Source organism: Colius striatus, chromosome 8 (genome assembly GCF_028858725.1).
Source record: "Colius striatus isolate bColStr4 chromosome 8, bColStr4.1.hap1, whole genome shotgun sequence".
NCBI classification, from domain to species: Eukaryota; Metazoa; Chordata; class Aves; order Coliiformes; family Coliidae; genus Colius; species Colius striatus.
In genome coordinates this window covers 15,144,016-15,159,926 of record NC_084766.1, presented here as the reverse complement: position 1 = coordinate 15,159,926, position 15,911 = coordinate 15,144,016, and the positions used below count along the sequence as shown (strand labels likewise).

Below are 15,911 nucleotides of genomic sequence, written 5' to 3'. Positions count from 1 at the left end.
TGACAGCACGGCCTGAGCTGCCGGTGTCACTGCCCTCACCGTGCCATAAATCTCTTGCCATGGCTGGGGAGCAGCATGTGGTTACCATGCCATGCCAGCAGTGCCAAAACCTGCTCCTCTCCCAGTTTTGCCACAAAAAAACCCCTTTGGGTTTGGAGTTTCCTTTCCAGCCCCCTCAGCATCTCCTGTGCTATTTTGATGGTGGTTTTACCACCAAACAATCACTCAGGGCACCAGGCTGCCTGATCCTGGCACGGGGATGCCCTTCACGTGAGAGGGGGATGCTCCAGCACGTAACCCTTTGAGAAACATCCCAGTCCCCAGTCATTCTTGAGGAAAACCTCCATTTTGCACAGAGTGGCTTCACAAAGGTATGCTTCCAGCTGTTATCTGCCTGGCACTGCTTGCTGCCCTGGGTGGCATTTACAGGGGTGCTCAACCTCAGCTCCCAGCTGCCCTTTTCACAGACAACTTGCTGATGAAAAAAAGTCACTGTCTGTCAACAGGGGGAAAAAAACCCCAAACCAACAACAGAATGCTGACACAGAACAAAGCTCACATTTGAATGGATTTTTTTTTTCAGGCTGGTTTTATCTCCCACACCTTACCAGGGCTCTTCATTTGCCAAGCAGCTTAATTACCCTTTAGTGAAAGCCTTTTCTCCCAGTGCCTCTAATTGCAGGTTTGGTAATTGGTCTTGTTTTTGCAGTGTGTTTGGAGCTGGGGAAGCACTCCCCACAGCAGGTGTGACACCCCCCCACCCCCATCTCTCTCCCTCCCACTTTCAGCCCGTTCTCCTGGTTTCTGTCCAAACCCCCTCTGTAGCTTCCAAGGAGGGAAGCAGCCACTTGCTGAGATGCCACAGCATTCCTTCCTGGGCATGGGCAGGCACCTGTCTGGCTCTGGGCCCTGACTCAGCTCCCCCTGAGTCACAATCCCATGGCCCACAATTAGGAGTAAGCACAGTAGGATTCCCCCCTCATTCCCAAACCCTTCAACTCTCAGCACAAGAGCTGCTCATGCCAGAAAAAGGCTTCCCAAGGACGCCCAAGGGGATTTTGCATCATCATGGAGCAGTTACATCATCCCTCTCCAGACCAAAGTGACAACAGGGAAACAGGAGGTTATCCATTAAAACAAGTTTTATTAGAAAAGTAAAAAAAATACACAGCCCGACGCGATTGCACAGGAAGTCTTGCACTTGAACATCAAGTGTAGGAGTGTAAACTGTAACCAATGAAGTGCCCACGGCGTGTCACAGCAAGGGGTCCTGCCCTCCGTCCCTGTGTCACCTCACACACCCCTCCCACCACTCTTCCCTCTCCCAGTCAAAGACACAACACAATCTTGGAGCCCCCCAACCCCCACTGTACTTTACTGGGAGCCCAGGCAGAGCTGCCCAGCTGTCAGCAGTGGGGTTTTGTCTTTGATCCAGACCTACAAGGCCAGCCCTCAGTCACTGCTACACATCCCCTCCCCCAGAAACCCCATTGATTACAATCCTTGTTACAAAAACACATGATTAATCAGCTAACAGGAGACCGTCTGCCCCCCAGCAGCCCTGCTGCCGTGTCCAAGAGCACAGTCACTGCGATCATCCCTCAATCATCGACACTGGGAAGCGACCTCCGTCTGGGTCCTGTTCTGCTCCGCATCAGGGACGGCCTGGCACAGACAGGTGCCCTATGGGGACCTCAACCTGCCCAAACTACTTCCACCTACAGCCTTACTTTGAGCCTAACCTAAACTACAGTGGCTGCCAGGAGCCGCCACGCTCTAACCAGCTCATCCAAAGCACTTGGGTAAGTCGCTTCTCCAGCTCAGCCCCTCAGCATTCCTCGATGAGCAGCTGCTCAGAGCTGTACAGCTTCTTCTTGATGACCCTGAAGCCAGTGCTCAGCTTCAGCGGCGTGAAAGTCGGCCCTGAAGTGAAGAGTCCCTGGATCTTGGGCCAGAGTCGGGAGTCCAGGCGCAGCACCAGGGTGAGCTGGAAGGTTGGCACCACAGCAGGATCGACAGCTATGTGCCCCACGTCGTGGCACGCCTTGCCGTGCTCCACGCAGAGGTCGAGGAGGGCCCCACGCAGCCCACAGGGCTCACTGCAGGCCAGGCGCAGCAGCTCCGTCCTCACCTGTGCCAGGAGCTGGGCTGGCATGAGCAGCCGGGAGCAGCGCTTGGCACCCAGCGGGGCTCTGCCCAGCGTGGCCTGGACGAGGTCCATCAGGTTGGCACACAGCAGCTCATCCTCAGGGTCGTGCAACAGGTCTAAGTCCGGCAGGGAGATCGCCTCGGCATACTCGGCATCTGCAGAGGGAACAGAGGCCAGGTCAAGGGAGGGCTGAAGCCTCGCAGCTGCCCAGGGACACTGAGCTCGGGGGATGTAGCCTGGGCGCAGGGGCTTGCCGCAGTACCCTCAGGCAAGATCTCCTCCCTCAGGAATCGGCTGGGGACCCCCACTCACCTCCCTCCGAGCCGGAGGCGCTGCCCAGCGACTCGCAGTCAGAGGTTTCCAGGCGGCCGCGCTCGCCGCCTGCCAGGCGCTGCCACAGCCCGGGCATCGCGATGGCTCCGGCCCGCCGCTCCCGCCGTGACCGCCGCCGCTGTGCTCGCCCCGGCGGCCGCCCGCCGCCCGCCTTTATAGCAGCGCTCACGGGAGGCCCGGCCCCCATCCCGCGCCTGCCAATGGCAGCGCGGGGCACGTCCGCGGCGTCTCTCCTGCCCGGTGACAGCGGGAGGCCCCGCCCCCTGCCCCGCTCGGCCCCGCGCCGGCCCCAGCCCGGGTCCCGCAAACGCCGCCGGGGGTTGCATCAGGAGGGCCGGGCCGGGCCGGGCCGCGGCAGCTCGCCCGCCGGGCTTTCCCGGGCGCTGCCGGCGGCTGCGGGCCTGGGCCTCATCCCCTTGGTGCTCCCCTCAGCCCCGGCTGAGCCCAGACCTGAGGGCCTGGGTCTCACACCGGCTCTGCCCGGAGCTCCTGGCTTGGGGCTGGGCCCCACCGCAGGCTGCCCCAGCGCCAGGCCCCAGCCCGGGCCTCGCCGCTGCGTCTCAGGCCGTTCTGATGCAGACAAAAGCAGCCATGGGGGGGACATCTCTCGGGGCTGTGCGGCAGGCTCCGGCAGGCACAACCAGGCAGCAGGGGAGGAGGTCCTGAGGGGTTTCCTACACGTTGCTTTTAAGGTGCCCGCTGCTCATCCTCGTGTCCCAGGCTGTTGGGTGGTGAGCAGCGGCAGCACTTGACACTGCTGGGAGCTCCCAGGGGCTGTTGGGTGGTGAGCAGCGGCAGCACTTGACACTGCTGGGAGCTCCCAGGGGCTGTTGGGTGGTGAGCAGCAGCAGCGCTTGACACTGCTGGGAGCTCCCAGGGGCTGTTGGGTGGTGAGCAGCAGCAGCGCTTGACACTGCTGGGAGCTCCCAGGGGCTGTTGGGTGGTGAGCAGCGGCAGCGCTTGACACTGCTGGGAGCTCCCAGGGGCTGTTGGGTGGTGAGCAGCGGCAGCACTTGACACTGCTGGGAGCTCCCAGGGGCTGTTGGGTGGTGAGCAGCAGCAGCGCTTGACACTGCTGGGAGCTCCCAGGGGCTGTTGGGTGGTGAGCAGCAGCAGCGCTTGACACTGCTGGGAGCTCCCAGGGGCTGTTGGGTGGTGAGCAGCGGCAGCACTTGACACTGCTGGGAGCTCCCAGGGGCTGTTGGGTGGTGAGCAGCAGCAGCGCTTGACACTGCTGGGAGCTCCCAGGGGCTGTTGGGTGGTGAGCAGCGGCAGCACTTGACACTGCTGGGAGCTCCCAGGGGCTGTTGGGTGGTGAGCAGCGGCAGCACTTGACACTGCTGGGAGCTCCCAGGGGCTGTTGGGTGGTGAGCAGCGGCAGCGCTTGACACTGCTGGGAGCGGCGGACACAGCCCAGGCAAGGGACGTGGCTCACCACTGCCCGGCTCGGGGCTACAGGCCGCGCCAAGGGGCCTGTGGTGCTGCAGGCGACTGGGGGGCCAGGGTTGTCCAGATTTGTTAAGAAAATAGATGCTGATGGAGTCAAATACATAAAAATTGGAGGGTGCAGACGGAGGCAAGAGCAGGCTGGGGCAGGATTTTGTACAGTGCCAACCAGGGGGTAAGGCCCAACTGCCTCCTGCAGTGGTCCTGTGAAACGGGGGCCAGCCACCCTGCTCCTCCCAGCCCTCTGTGGCCCAGCCCTGGGTCCGTGCGTGCCTGCCCTTGCGTACATGACCTTTCCAAAGCCAGATCCTGAGGAGGAGGAGAGCTGAAGGCCCATTAATTGGCGATAAAGGGTTTTGTTTGTCCTCCTGCCGTGCTGCCTGCGGCTTTATCTGAGGAGCTGAGCACACTCTGAAGTCACTGGGAGCTATCTTGAGTACTGTCCTTCCTGAGCAGAGATTGATAACAGCCTGGCGGTAAACATGGTGGAGAGAAACCTGTCAGCCCCCCTAGAGCAAGGGGGATAGGCCCCTTGTGCCAGCATTGCAGCTGCCAGTGGTGACCTCCATGGTGCAGAGGGAACAGAGACAAATTCCCCCACCCCAGAGCTGTGGGGCAGCGGGTGCAGAGGCTCTGGGTGCTCCACCAGTGGTGGGAAAACTGCTATTTAGAGGTCAAAGGAAAGGCAGGGCTTGAACCCATCACTGCTTCAGGAGCAGAGAGCCAAGCTGGGAGAGTGAGTGGCAGCATCCTGGGGAGCAGTGGGGCACAGGGGATGTTTGAGGAGCTGTGAACAAGCCCTGACTTGCACTGTGGCAAGCAGGGCTACTGCTCTGCTTTTCAGGGCAAAAAAAATGAACAAACTCCAAGGCCAGACGTTAAAAATATACACTGATATCTGGACAGCTCGCAGCGCAACGCAGCGGAATATGCATGCGCTCCAAAACAGTTGGATGCTGCCTGGGATCCTGTTTTTAACAAAATCTAGCTTGTGGGGTTTTTTTCCCCACAACCACCAAGTCATTGGTATGACTTGCTAGGCGAGGCTGAAAGTAGGCAAGGAACTGCTGGCTTTGGGGTCAAAACAGGGGGAAAATGGCAAATAAACGGAAAAAAAAAAAGAGGTGAAGGACCACAGGGAAGGCGCCTTGCTAAAAATAAGCTCAAATTCTGAAGCCAAACATAAATATTTTCCTTTCTTTGCCATAGCAGGCCCGGTAGGCAGGGGAGCCGGCAGCCGCCCGTGTGACGGCAGCTTTTCAAGTGGAACGTAATTTTTGATCTCTGAAATCAAATCACGCCACCGCGGTGCTGGGAGGGGAGGCGTAGTGGGGCTAGCAGCTCATGTTCCTTCCCAAAAGAGCCTGCAACCGGGGCTGCTCTTCTGCAGCAGAGCCTCTAGACATTGTTTGGGACTAGAAACTAAAGATTTAGTTGCAGTGTTAGTCATCCCTTTGCTTTCCCTCCCTGGGTACTGCTGCTGGCATAAAGCCAGCGTGATTTTCCTGGCCGAGCAGTGCGTCTTCCCCCCTCACCCCGCCCCCACAACCTGCCATCCTTTCTGAGGAGAGCAGGGGAGGCTTCAGGATGGTGGATGAAACTTTCTGAACAGCCTATTCCCAGCTGACTGCATTGTGCCAGACCATCCCTATGATGAGATTTGCTCCATAGCTCCAATTGGCAGCCTGGGCTGCTTGCAAAGGGTTAAGTGGGAGCTGGTGGGGGTGGCTGGCGTTGGGGAGGGTCCTGGCTGGGCTCCTGCCAGGGATGTGCTGAGCTCAGCAGTTTCGCAGGGCTGCAGGGAGAGGGGGCTGGGGAGAAGGAGGAGGAGGAGGAGGAGGAGGAGGAGGGGGGGGGGGGAGGAGGAGGAGGAAGGGAGATGTATCAGGGAGGGGGGCTCAAGTGAGTGCCTCAGAGCACGTAGGGTTTGAACCTGCCCCATGTATGCCAGGGGGCAAATTCCTGCCCCGTGGGTGGCTGCCACTGTCGGTGCTGTAGTCCCTGTCCTCACGTTGGTTCCCAGGAGCACTGTGGCCCAAAAAAGATGCTTTTGAGTAGATTTACATGTTATTTTGTCCCACGATCGTACGCCAGGGATGGCACAGAGGCTGGTGAGATCCTCTGTGCCCAGGCATTCACGGGCTGAGCTGAGGGGAAGCCACGGTTCTTGGGGTGTCCCCAAAAGTGCCCACAGGGCAGGCATCCTTTGCATCCTCTCTGGCCTCGTCCTCAGTCACCAGCTCCCCAGCAGGGGCAGGGGATGATGGGCACTTGAGGGGTGACTCTGCGCATCCTCCACCCCTGTGCTGGGCCGGTGGGCAGCCGCACCGGGCGAGCCACAGGCTGCATGCCGGGTGGGACGCCGCAGCAGGCCTCGGCATGCTGCTGGCCAGGCAGAGCTCTGCCGCAGCCAAACCTTCCGGGCCCGGCTCTTGCCCTCCCCTGGGACAAGCAGCTGCAGGCAGGACGTGTGGGAGTCGGGCAGAGAAACCAGGAACGTGCATCCGAGGAGGCCGGTGAACGGGTTGTGGCAGATGAGATGCTGAGCACCGGGTCGGCACCGTGCCCTTTGCAGGGTGGGGGCTGTGAAATTAGTTTCCCCTTGGATGCTGATGCCCTGTCCCAAGCACAGGCCCGGAGCCAGTGGTTTTGGAAGGGGGTTGCTAGGGGGCTGCCTTTGTGGGGGGGTAGGGGCCCTCCCCGGCTGGGTGGCGAGGCGAGCGCGTGCCTTGGCAGCGTCCCGACGCTGGGGCCATGGCCAGCAGCACGAGGAGCTGGGGAGGGGAGGCGCGAGTGGGGCTCGCACGCCGGTACATAACGTTCTGCTGCAAGCGCCCACAGGAAAACCAACCAGCAGCCCTGAACGGGACTCTTTGTTCAGCTTTTTTATTTCCCCTCCCCTCCCCGCATCAACTTTTGCTTGCAGCTGACAGGCTCCCTTCCCCCTGCTGCTCTGCTCCCAGCTGCAGCCTCCAAATAGCCCCCGGGCTGCTTGCCGAGCCCCTGGCGGGGCTGCAGAGCCCCCGAAGAGGGGGGAATGGGGCAGGGAGAGCTACCGCTGCCTCAGCCCCAGAGATCAACACAGCAAGAGAGCTGCTGGGGGGGTTCCAGGTGCCAGGGAAAATTTGTATTTGGAGGAAGGGAGAGCAGGGTTTGTTGGGTTTCTTTCTTATTTTACTGTGCAGCAACCCCTCTGGTTTTCACTGCCTTAGATAAAGTGTTTACCGAGAGGGAGGAGGGAACAGCCAACAACATGTTTTCGCATTCGTAGTACTGTACAGGGTGAACTTTTCACTTCCTCTCAATGGCTCTCACATATGTAATCTATTTTGGTGCCGGGCACACATACAAACAAGCCATGTACTGCACAGAACGGCGGCCGTTCCCTGCCCCTGAGAAACAGCTGGAAAACAAGGAACAGGAGCAGGGTGAGGAGGGCAGCCCTGAGGAAAGCTGAAGTTTCAGAGCCTTCAGCACGCGCTGGGCTTGTGGGGCAGCCTGGGCAGTGCCAGGGCACCACGTCTTTGGCGCAGAGCCGGCAGGCACTGAGCCCCCGCAGCCCCTGAGGGCTCCCGGAGACAAGGAAAGGCTCTTTCTGCAGCCCTTAACGGTGGGACTCAGCCCAAGCAGGGGGTTCGGGGTGCTGCTGCGTGGCTGGCTCCCTTCCAAAACCCCACAATGTTGTCTTGATACAGGGGTATTTTTGGCACATTTGGCCAAGGTGGCTGGAGTAAGCAGCATTAAAAATAGATGATAACAAACAAACAAACAAGTTGAGGATTGAAAGGCTCCCTTCTTTTCAAAATGCCCCCACCCCAGCTGGGGTTTTAATAGCAGAGGCTATCACATTTCCAGTGCTACGGGCCAAGGACCTGCTTAGTGTGCCAGAGGCCCCCGCAGAGCTGGGGCTGGTGGCCCTCCAGGAGCCGGGGGGGTGCTTTCCAGGTGGACGGGTGGTTCAGGGTAGGTCCCAGCTGAGCTGCAGCCTTCCCTACGTGAGTGGGGAGTGAGGGAGAGCACACGCGTGCCACTTCAGAAAGCATAGGGAGGTGCAGAACCACAACTGGGACTGCATCTGCAGGGGGACCAGGTCTGCATCACAAAAAGCTGACTCTGACACTAGAGCTAACTTATAGCAGTAACAAAGGCAGAACGTTTGCTCCTTAGTTTTAGCTACCATAGATTGCTGGTGATGGAAATAAGACAGGGGAGGGATTCAAATGAATCTGTTTCAGTCCAGATGTGGCTGGAGAGAAATAGTGAGTAAAAACAAAACCATCTTGTAAATACGATGTTGAAAGTGCAAGATTTAGGCATCTGGAGCATTAAGTTGGGACAATTAAATACAGAGCAGAACTTGTTCCCCACTGGCTGGTAGAACTGTGGTGTTAAGGCTTGTCTCAATGGAAAAGAACACGTTGAAATGGTTACAGCAGAGAATGGAAATCCAGCTCCCCTCGGGAACAGGAGTGAAGTACAAGCAAAAAACAAGATGATTAAAATGGATAGATTTAAATAAGGGGTTTCTGCTGGCAGAGTTAACCCAGGATTAAAATCTGATTTAAATCAGTCCACTTTGGGGTGTAAAGTAAGTGTGGCTTGGTTCCTCTCAGATGTTTTTTTACAACTGAACTTCAGTTGACCACAGTAACAGCCGAGCTGCCTCCGGGCCCCTTTAAACCTCCTGTTACCTACCCAACAGCTGATGGTTTCTGTCACCAGATCCCCCTGCGCCAAGCTTTGGAAAGATAAACAGTTTCAAAGATAGAATTATTTTATTATCACAGAGCAAGCTAACACTTACTAAAGAGGAAAAAGCATTTCAGGGTATTAAAGACAGAGATGCTGCTTTAGAGAGTGGGGTCCTACCAGCACTCGCTGTGCGGGCACAAGAGGAAGGGCAGTGGAGAGTCTTGGCGATACAGGAGGTGCCTCCAGAGGAAGCCTCACCATTTGCCCTCTCCCAGCTGACCCGATGCAGTTCTCGCCCTGTTCACCTCCCAGAACAGGAGCCAGGGCTGAAGAGTGTTTCTGGCAGGGCATTGCACTTCTGGCCTTGAGCAGGGAAGATGGAGGCTTCCCAGCCCGCCGGGCACCCAGAGCAAGGCCAGACTGAGTTTCTGGCTCACCATGCTGCGGGTCTTCCCTCTGCTCTGAACAATAAGGTGCCTCTCCAAGTTCCGTAAAACTGATCCTGCCTTCTGAGTTCCAGAAGCTGTGCCCTGCCAGACTGTAACACCGCTGAGGACTTAAAGAATCCCATCTTTTCCACTCACTGTCACCTTTACAGGGGATTCCCACTCTCAACTGAAAAAAACCCAAAAGCCCAGTCCTGCTGATGCAGCTGTCAGCATCCTGATAAACGAGGGAGTGCTTTGAAGCTGGGCCAGAGAATGTTTTCCTTCTGCTCCCTGACAGCAGCGATGCAGCCACGCTCAGCCCGAGGAGGGAGTGAATCCCAGGAGCTGCTCTATTGGCTTGTACCTCCACTCATCTGCCTCCAGCTCTTCCACCAGACCGGCTAGTTTTTCCATCCGTGCGACTTGTTGATCTGCAAGAAGTTCAAAGGTAACCGTGTTTTACAACGACAGCACAATTAAACCTTTCCATTAGATGCAAATTCCCAGCTCTCAACAGGGAAGAGAGTAGAATAAAACCCACTGAGTCCCTTTGAATACCCAGTTGACAGGCCGCCCCGTGCGAGCAGCCAGGCCTCGCCAGGTGACAGCAGAAAGCAGGGACAGGCTTTTCTGCTTTGTCTGGCCCCAAGTGTGTATTTATCCATCCCTGCCCGTGCCAGGTAAATTCAAGTCCGAACAGAGAAACACCAGGCTGATTAGTGTATGGGGGTGAAAACAGGATGAAGCTCATTTCTTTAGCATAAATATTTATAGTGCAAAAGAACAGAGAAGTTGAGAGAGGGCTTGCTCAGCCCACGGCACAGCTGAGTGCAACATGAGGAGCTCCTCCTTTGAAAGAAGGTCCTTTGGGGAGGTCCTGTCTGACGGTAGCAGAAGAGCTCTGCAATCAGAGCATGCGAATGACCCAAAGGCCCCCGTGGAGAGACGGGCTGCCTCCCCGGGCATCCCCAGGACAGCTTGTTCCTCTCAGCTTTCTCCCAAACTGGTGGTGTGTTGGGCATGCAGGCTTCATTATCAGTTACATTTGCTGCACAGGTCAGGAAGCGGGAATGGCCCTTCTCTTGGCTCTGCTGGAAGTTTAACAGCGTGGAGGCCTCTTGCAGAAACAGCCCAGTGTGAGCTGACCTCCTAGCAAGAGGTGTAACGTGAAATGTGCAGAATTTATGCTGACTGTGGTGTTGGGTGCTTGTAAGAGGGACTCTTCTCACTCCACGTCCTGCAAGCGGGTGCTTTTGGGAACCGTTAAACAAACAAGCCAAAAAAGCGTTGACCTCGGTCTTTCTTTAAGCCTTTCCCCTCTCTTAGAGATGGGTGACCAGTGCTTCACAAACCAGTTTCAAAGGCTGGTGCTTCTCAGGGTACCAGTCTGTACACAGCCCCACTAGCGCCGGAGCTCTGGAAACAATAGCTCTGAAGTCTGGCTTTGCTTTTCAGTTGGGGATCATGGCCTTGCGAGCTGCTGCACGTCCCCAGACCTCCTCCCAACAGCCCTCATCATCGGAGGACAGGAAACCGCTCCGGTCTGAGACAACACGTGGAAGTACTACACATTCTAGCTGACAAGAGGTGGGGACCAGAAAGGATGTGACCCTTGAGCAGCAGAGGCCATCAGGTGGCTGAGCTCTGCCCAATGTCTTGAGAATGAAAGCTGCCGTGCAGTCGAGCCCATCATTCAGTTATGGGCACCTGGGCGGCGAGCAAAGGCCCCAGGAGGGAAGCAGAAGTTCAAAGAGGACGCAAGGCTGTTTCATGGGGAGGCAGGGAGTGGAGCCAGCCCCGTCACGCCACACCAGGCACTTGGGTGTCCGTCTCCCAAGCACCTTGGAAACCTCGCTTGACCCTGCTGGTGTCACAAGCGCTCAGCAGAGAAACAAAGGTGGAATCAAGTGTCTCTTTGCCCAAGGCCAGAGAGACAGTCAGCACTGGGCCAAGATCAGAGCGTGGGTGTTTCCTGCCCATAACCTCCTCTTCTGGCCTCACCTCTCGTGAAGGCAGCACAGCACACAGCGATGGAAAAACAGGCTTTGAAAGGCACAGCCTATTCCCACCCAGGCTGTGTGGGTTCCTGTCGCTTTGCATAGAGCTTGCAAAAGGACTCAGTGATGGTCTGACTTAGCGTTAACTTGCCAACTTAAAAGGCTCTGCAGCTTTTTTGTGGTTGGCACCCGAGAACATGTCAGCCTTTTCTCCCTGCTCCCCTGCCATCTTCCCCGAGCAATGTGCGGTTCAAACAGACGGCGCTTCGGTGCTTACCGTGTTTCACTTGCTTTAAAGTAGATGCAACCTGATAGCTGAAGACAGACTCACAGAGGAATCTTTCGGAGCCATCTGTACACAGAAAAAGAGGGGTGGTTTAATCGGAGTTATGTTGCAGGTGTGGGTTTCCCCACACTTTCCCCTGTGCTGAGCGTGCAGCGCTCCACTTTCGGCCCCCCAACCCTGTACTCACAGTCGCCTCCCAGTGCCACCAGGGAATGACTACCCGGGAGACCGCCCAGCTAAGAGTCACTTACATGCCCTCTCTCAAGCTGTTGTAGTCCATTTTAAATAAAAGAGAGGCTATGGAGAAGCCAGCTAATGTCATGGCAGTCTCCCATTCCCTCGGGGCTCAGACACTTGTGTCCTTAAAATGCTTTACGATTTCCCACAGGCTTGGACTGAAACCGCACAGAAAAGACTTCAGATAATGTGTATCTTGCCATCTAAAATCAGTCATTGATCATACAACTCAGAAAAAGCAATCTGAAACACACTGGTAATTGTGGGCCGAGTGCTGACATAGTTTATACTACTTCCTTCTAAAAAACCCCAAATTACCTAAGGGTTTATTTAAAACCAAGCGAGATACTTGAAGTAACAATAAAAATCAGTCAGCAGGGATTTCTGAAGAGGGAATGGGTATGCAACTACCCCACTGGCACCTGCCTGGTGAAAGAATGGGTGTATCCCCTTTTATCTCAAATTTAAAAGCTAACCTAAAGCCTTCTACAGCAGGGAGAGTGTTTACTTGCTGCTGCCACCCACAGCAGACGGACTGTTGTGGTAAAGAGGTCAGCCTAAAGCAAAATCATGCCACAAAAACAAGGAGAAGAAAAATATTTCACAGGGTAGAAACAGACTCCTGGCCTCAGAAAATCTAATCCAAAGCTGAACCCCAGGTAAGAGAGAAGAGTGAGGAGTTGGGCCATGCTCAGAGCATCCTCTCACAAGCTGATGAAATGCCGTGTTGATGCTGCACCGTGCTGTTTCCAAACATACCCTTCCCTGCCCTCAGCTGGGCTGTCCTGCCGAGTGGCTCTCAGGAGGAACAGCTGCCTGTCTATTTGGTAACACAAAGTGCTTCATTATTTTAATTTGTTTTGAGGGCTCGTTAAGTTCTATGAGCAAGCCTTTAGTCATAATTACTTCAATAGTCTGGCATATGGGCTCTAATGTGTAATAAAAACAGTCCTTAAACAACACAGCCATCAGTTCCCAGCTACCCTGTGCTGCTGTGTCACTTGGGTGCTGCAGGGCCATCCGAGCCTCGGATCCAGCCACCCCAGTGAACTTCAGGCTCATACAATCAAGCATGTGGCACGGTGACATGGGAAATTCAGGGGGAGCAGAGCAGACAGACATACAGACTGTGCTTTAACACTGTCATCTGGAGGACCTGCCCTTCCTCTGTCACTCAGAGCAGGGGCAGTGACGTGCAGCCACGATGTGCCTGGGTCCTCCTTCAGGCAACCCTGATGAAGCGGATGGCAGGGCTCAGGCAACTAAATGCAAGACATTACGCTGGATCAGAGCCCTGACCCTCTCCAGGTAGCCCTGGAGAAATGCCCAGACAAGAGTGAGCCCAAAAGAGGAACGTGCTCAGCCTTGAAGGATTAAAAGAGAAGTCTAGTCATGATTTATCCTCTTGCAGACCTCTGCAGGAGGTTTTAACTTGGGTCGAGGGCTAAGGCAAGCCTTGTGTTTCCTGGCCAGCAGGGATGCAAGCTGCCTCCTGTACTAGGCCAGTCAAATCCAAGCCCAGAACATGTTTTGCCAAGAAAAATACTCCTGCCTCAGCTCTCTTTACAGCAATTCCTGCTCAACATCAAAGGATTAGCTAACAATGAGCAATTAACCCCGTCATGTTCCCTTTCAGGTAGATCGCTTCCTCGACTGAAGTGCTGTCATGGAGCTAAAAAACAGGTGACGGCCAGGAAAATAACTTCCTCATGAATGACTGGTGGGAAAGACGGGGCTGCTTAGGACCGACCCGAGCCTTGGTGTTTCCTTCCTCACTCCAGCTTTTGCCAGCTTGTCCAAAAAGGCAGCAGGGTGCCAAGCTCGGCAACTCCCCTGCAGGGCTGCCTGCACACCAGGAGGCACGGGAAAGAAGAGTGAGAACAGTCACCTTCCAGCATCTCCCCGGCTCCTTTGGGGTAAGTGAAGAGGGCTTTTCGGGGTGGTGCTAGGTCTGAAACACTGAACCCCGATCCCGTTACAGAGCTGCCACTGACTCCGCCAGCTGAAGAGGATGAGGAAGAGGCTGCCATTTCACCCCGTCCCAGCCTGGAAGAACAAAAAAGGGAGGAGAGTGGAGTTAGGAAGGGCGTCTCGGAGTTTCCCAGGGCGCGACGCCAGCGACCGCGCACGTATCTGAGGGCAGCTGGAGGCGGCGAGGTCCAGGAAGAGGCAGCGAGCACAGGTTGCGGCGGCCGCCCCGCTGCGTGCGTGGGAGAGGCTGCGGGCAGCGCTGCAGTTCGGGCTCGCACCGCGCGGTGGCACCCGGAGCCCGGCGCTAACCCGCGCTCTGACCCCGCGCGGGCGACGGGGCCTGGGAATGCGGCGGGACGGCAGGAGCCTGGCTAAAAATAACCTAGTACAGGTCGCTGGCCTGAATTCACGGGCCCGAAGCTGCCTGGCGCTTTGCCAGCTCCGCAGGGTGAAAAACAGACATCCCCCCCCCGCTTTCCTTTTTTTGGCCTTGTTTCCAAGAGCACAAACACAGAAAAAATGCTGCTGCCTCATAAAACCTGTGAGCCCGCAGGACTGCCAGCCCCAGCGACACATCCTGCACGAGGCAATGCTGTGCCCAGTTTGCAGTGAGCACCTTTGCTTTTCAAACACTGCATGTGCCATACACTGGCACCGGCTGACATCCATCTGCCTTCACAGCACAAGCTCCATCACCTCTTGTGCACCCATTTCTCAGGCTTGTTTTTAAGAGGTATTGGATATACCTTTGCCATGATGGAGTACTTAAAATTTGTCACATATTTCTCTGATAACAAAAAAAGCCGTCACCTGGCACTTGTGACAGCACTTACTACTCCTCCAAACCACTTCCCAATTATCCTGCCCATTTCATGTGTTGCTTTTATCCTGTTTAATACAGTGGTGCAGACTGCAGACAGCACCTCTGAAAGACACTCAAGGACTTAGTGGGGAAAACGAGTTGTTAAAAAGGCTGTCACAAGTAGTAATTGCGCGTTCACTCACAGCTGAACTGAAAAGTTGTTTCATTTACACAAAGCAGCGCAGGAGACTGGGGCATACGGACTGCGAAGGAAACTGCCCGCATAAAGGCAGCCTTTCACAGGGCTGTGAGACACCCAGCTACACCTTCCTTGGCAAACCTGGGCAGCCCCAGCGCCCCACGGCTGAGGGGAGCACGACAGCGTGTGCTGATGCGATGCCCATCGGGGCTCGCAGAGCTAGTGTAGCTGTAGGACAGGTACTTGAAACGGCCGGCAGCAAACACAGCGGAAGGGACGGCGATGCCGCAAGCTCCAGCCATCTTGGGGGGAGCGCGAGGGTGCGAAGCGCTTGGGCTGCGCTGCCCATACTCCCAGCACAGCCGCACAGCTCTCGTTGCCACGCTCGTTACCGCCGGCTGCGGTAGCGCACCCGCGCCGCACCCTGCCGCCCACACCCGCCGACGGCCGGCTGCCGCGTCGCCACCAGCGCGCATGCGCCTTGTTCCCAGCGCGCACGCTCTCCCCGGCCTTTTCCCTACTGCGCATGCGCCGTGCTCCCCCGCCCACACTCCCGCCGCGCCGCCGCAGCCTCGTTGCCACCAGTGCGCGTGCGCCGCGGCCATTCCCCCGCCCGGCCCCGCCCCCCCGCCCGCGCCGTGGCCCCGCCCCGGCTTCCGCAGCGAGCCGCTTCCCGGTGAGTGAGAGCTCCGGCACCGCCGCTCCTCCCGCTCCGCTCCCGCGCAGCCGAGCGCCTTCGCCGCCCCGGAGCCCCGCCCCTGCTCCCCGGGGCCGCCAGTGCCTCCGAACCTCACCTGGGCGCACGGACGGCTTGGCGCAGGCGGCGCGCGTGGTCGCGCTCGTGGTGCATGCTGGGCCGGGCGGGGGCGCGCCGGCCTCTCCTTCCGGCGGGGGAGGGAGGCGCGGCCGCGGCTGCGGGCGTCCCGGGGCAGGGCTCGGGCTGGGCTGGGCTGAGCATCCTGTCGCTCTCACCGCCTTCCCTTGCGGCTTTAAACCCACCGGTGCTCTGAAGCGCAGGGGCCGGCCTGTTCCCCGCCCTCATTTTCCTGCAGGCGGGCTCGCTGGCGAGGCCTGTACCGCTGGGGCGTCGTTCATCCGGTGAGGCCCAGGCCTCCGGTGAGGCCGCAGGCCCAGCTGCGGCGTGTCTCCCGTCACACGGCGGCAGCAGCACTGCTGGTGGGGTGAGGTGCTCCTTATGAAACGTCCTGGGTCAAGCAATTGTCACACCAGCTCCTCAATTAGGAAAAAAAAACCCAACAAAACCAACCAACTAGGTTGGAAAAACCCACCCAACCAACAGCAGTATTTTCTCATGACCGATTCAGCTTTCCTCTGTGCGTGGTTCACATCTGCTCTTCTTTCCTTGAGCTG

The 15,911-nt window shown here is 57.1% G+C and overlaps 3 protein-coding genes across 3 annotated transcripts in view; 1 reads left to right on the top strand and 2 right to left on the bottom strand.

Moving 5' to 3' along the window:
• Window positions 1–1,124: 1,124 nt before the first annotated feature.
• On the bottom strand, window positions 1,125–2,601 carry DDIT4 (DNA damage inducible transcript 4). Its single transcript, XM_062001347.1, has 2 exons — window positions 2,462–2,601; window positions 1,125–2,304 (listed from the first exon to the last, which is right to left on the bottom strand). The coding sequence occupies exons 1-2, from the start codon at window positions 2,556–2,558 to the stop codon at window positions 1,829–1,831; spliced, it is 573 nt and encodes a 190-aa protein (XP_061857331.1). The 5' UTR covers window positions 2,559–2,601; the 3' UTR covers window positions 1,125–1,828.
• A 6,083-nt stretch (window positions 2,602–8,684) lies between these two features.
• Window positions 8,685–15,602, bottom strand: ANAPC16 (anaphase promoting complex subunit 16). The gene is made up of 4 exons (XM_062001326.1): window positions 15,335–15,602; window positions 13,457–13,614; window positions 11,323–11,397; window positions 8,685–9,479 (listed from the first exon to the last, which is right to left on the bottom strand). The coding sequence occupies exons 1-4, from the start codon at window positions 15,580–15,582 to the stop codon at window positions 9,364–9,366; spliced, it is 597 nt and encodes a 198-aa protein (XP_061857310.1). The 5' UTR covers window positions 15,583–15,602; the 3' UTR covers window positions 8,685–9,363.
• Window positions 15,168–15,911, top strand: part of ASCC1 (activating signal cointegrator 1 complex subunit 1) — a 41,002-nt gene continuing 40,258 nt past the window's right edge. The window contains exon 1 of the mRNA XM_062001325.1: window positions 15,168–15,216. The gene's annotated coding sequence lies outside the window, so the exon portion shown is untranslated. The remainder of the gene's footprint in view (window positions 15,217–15,911) is intronic.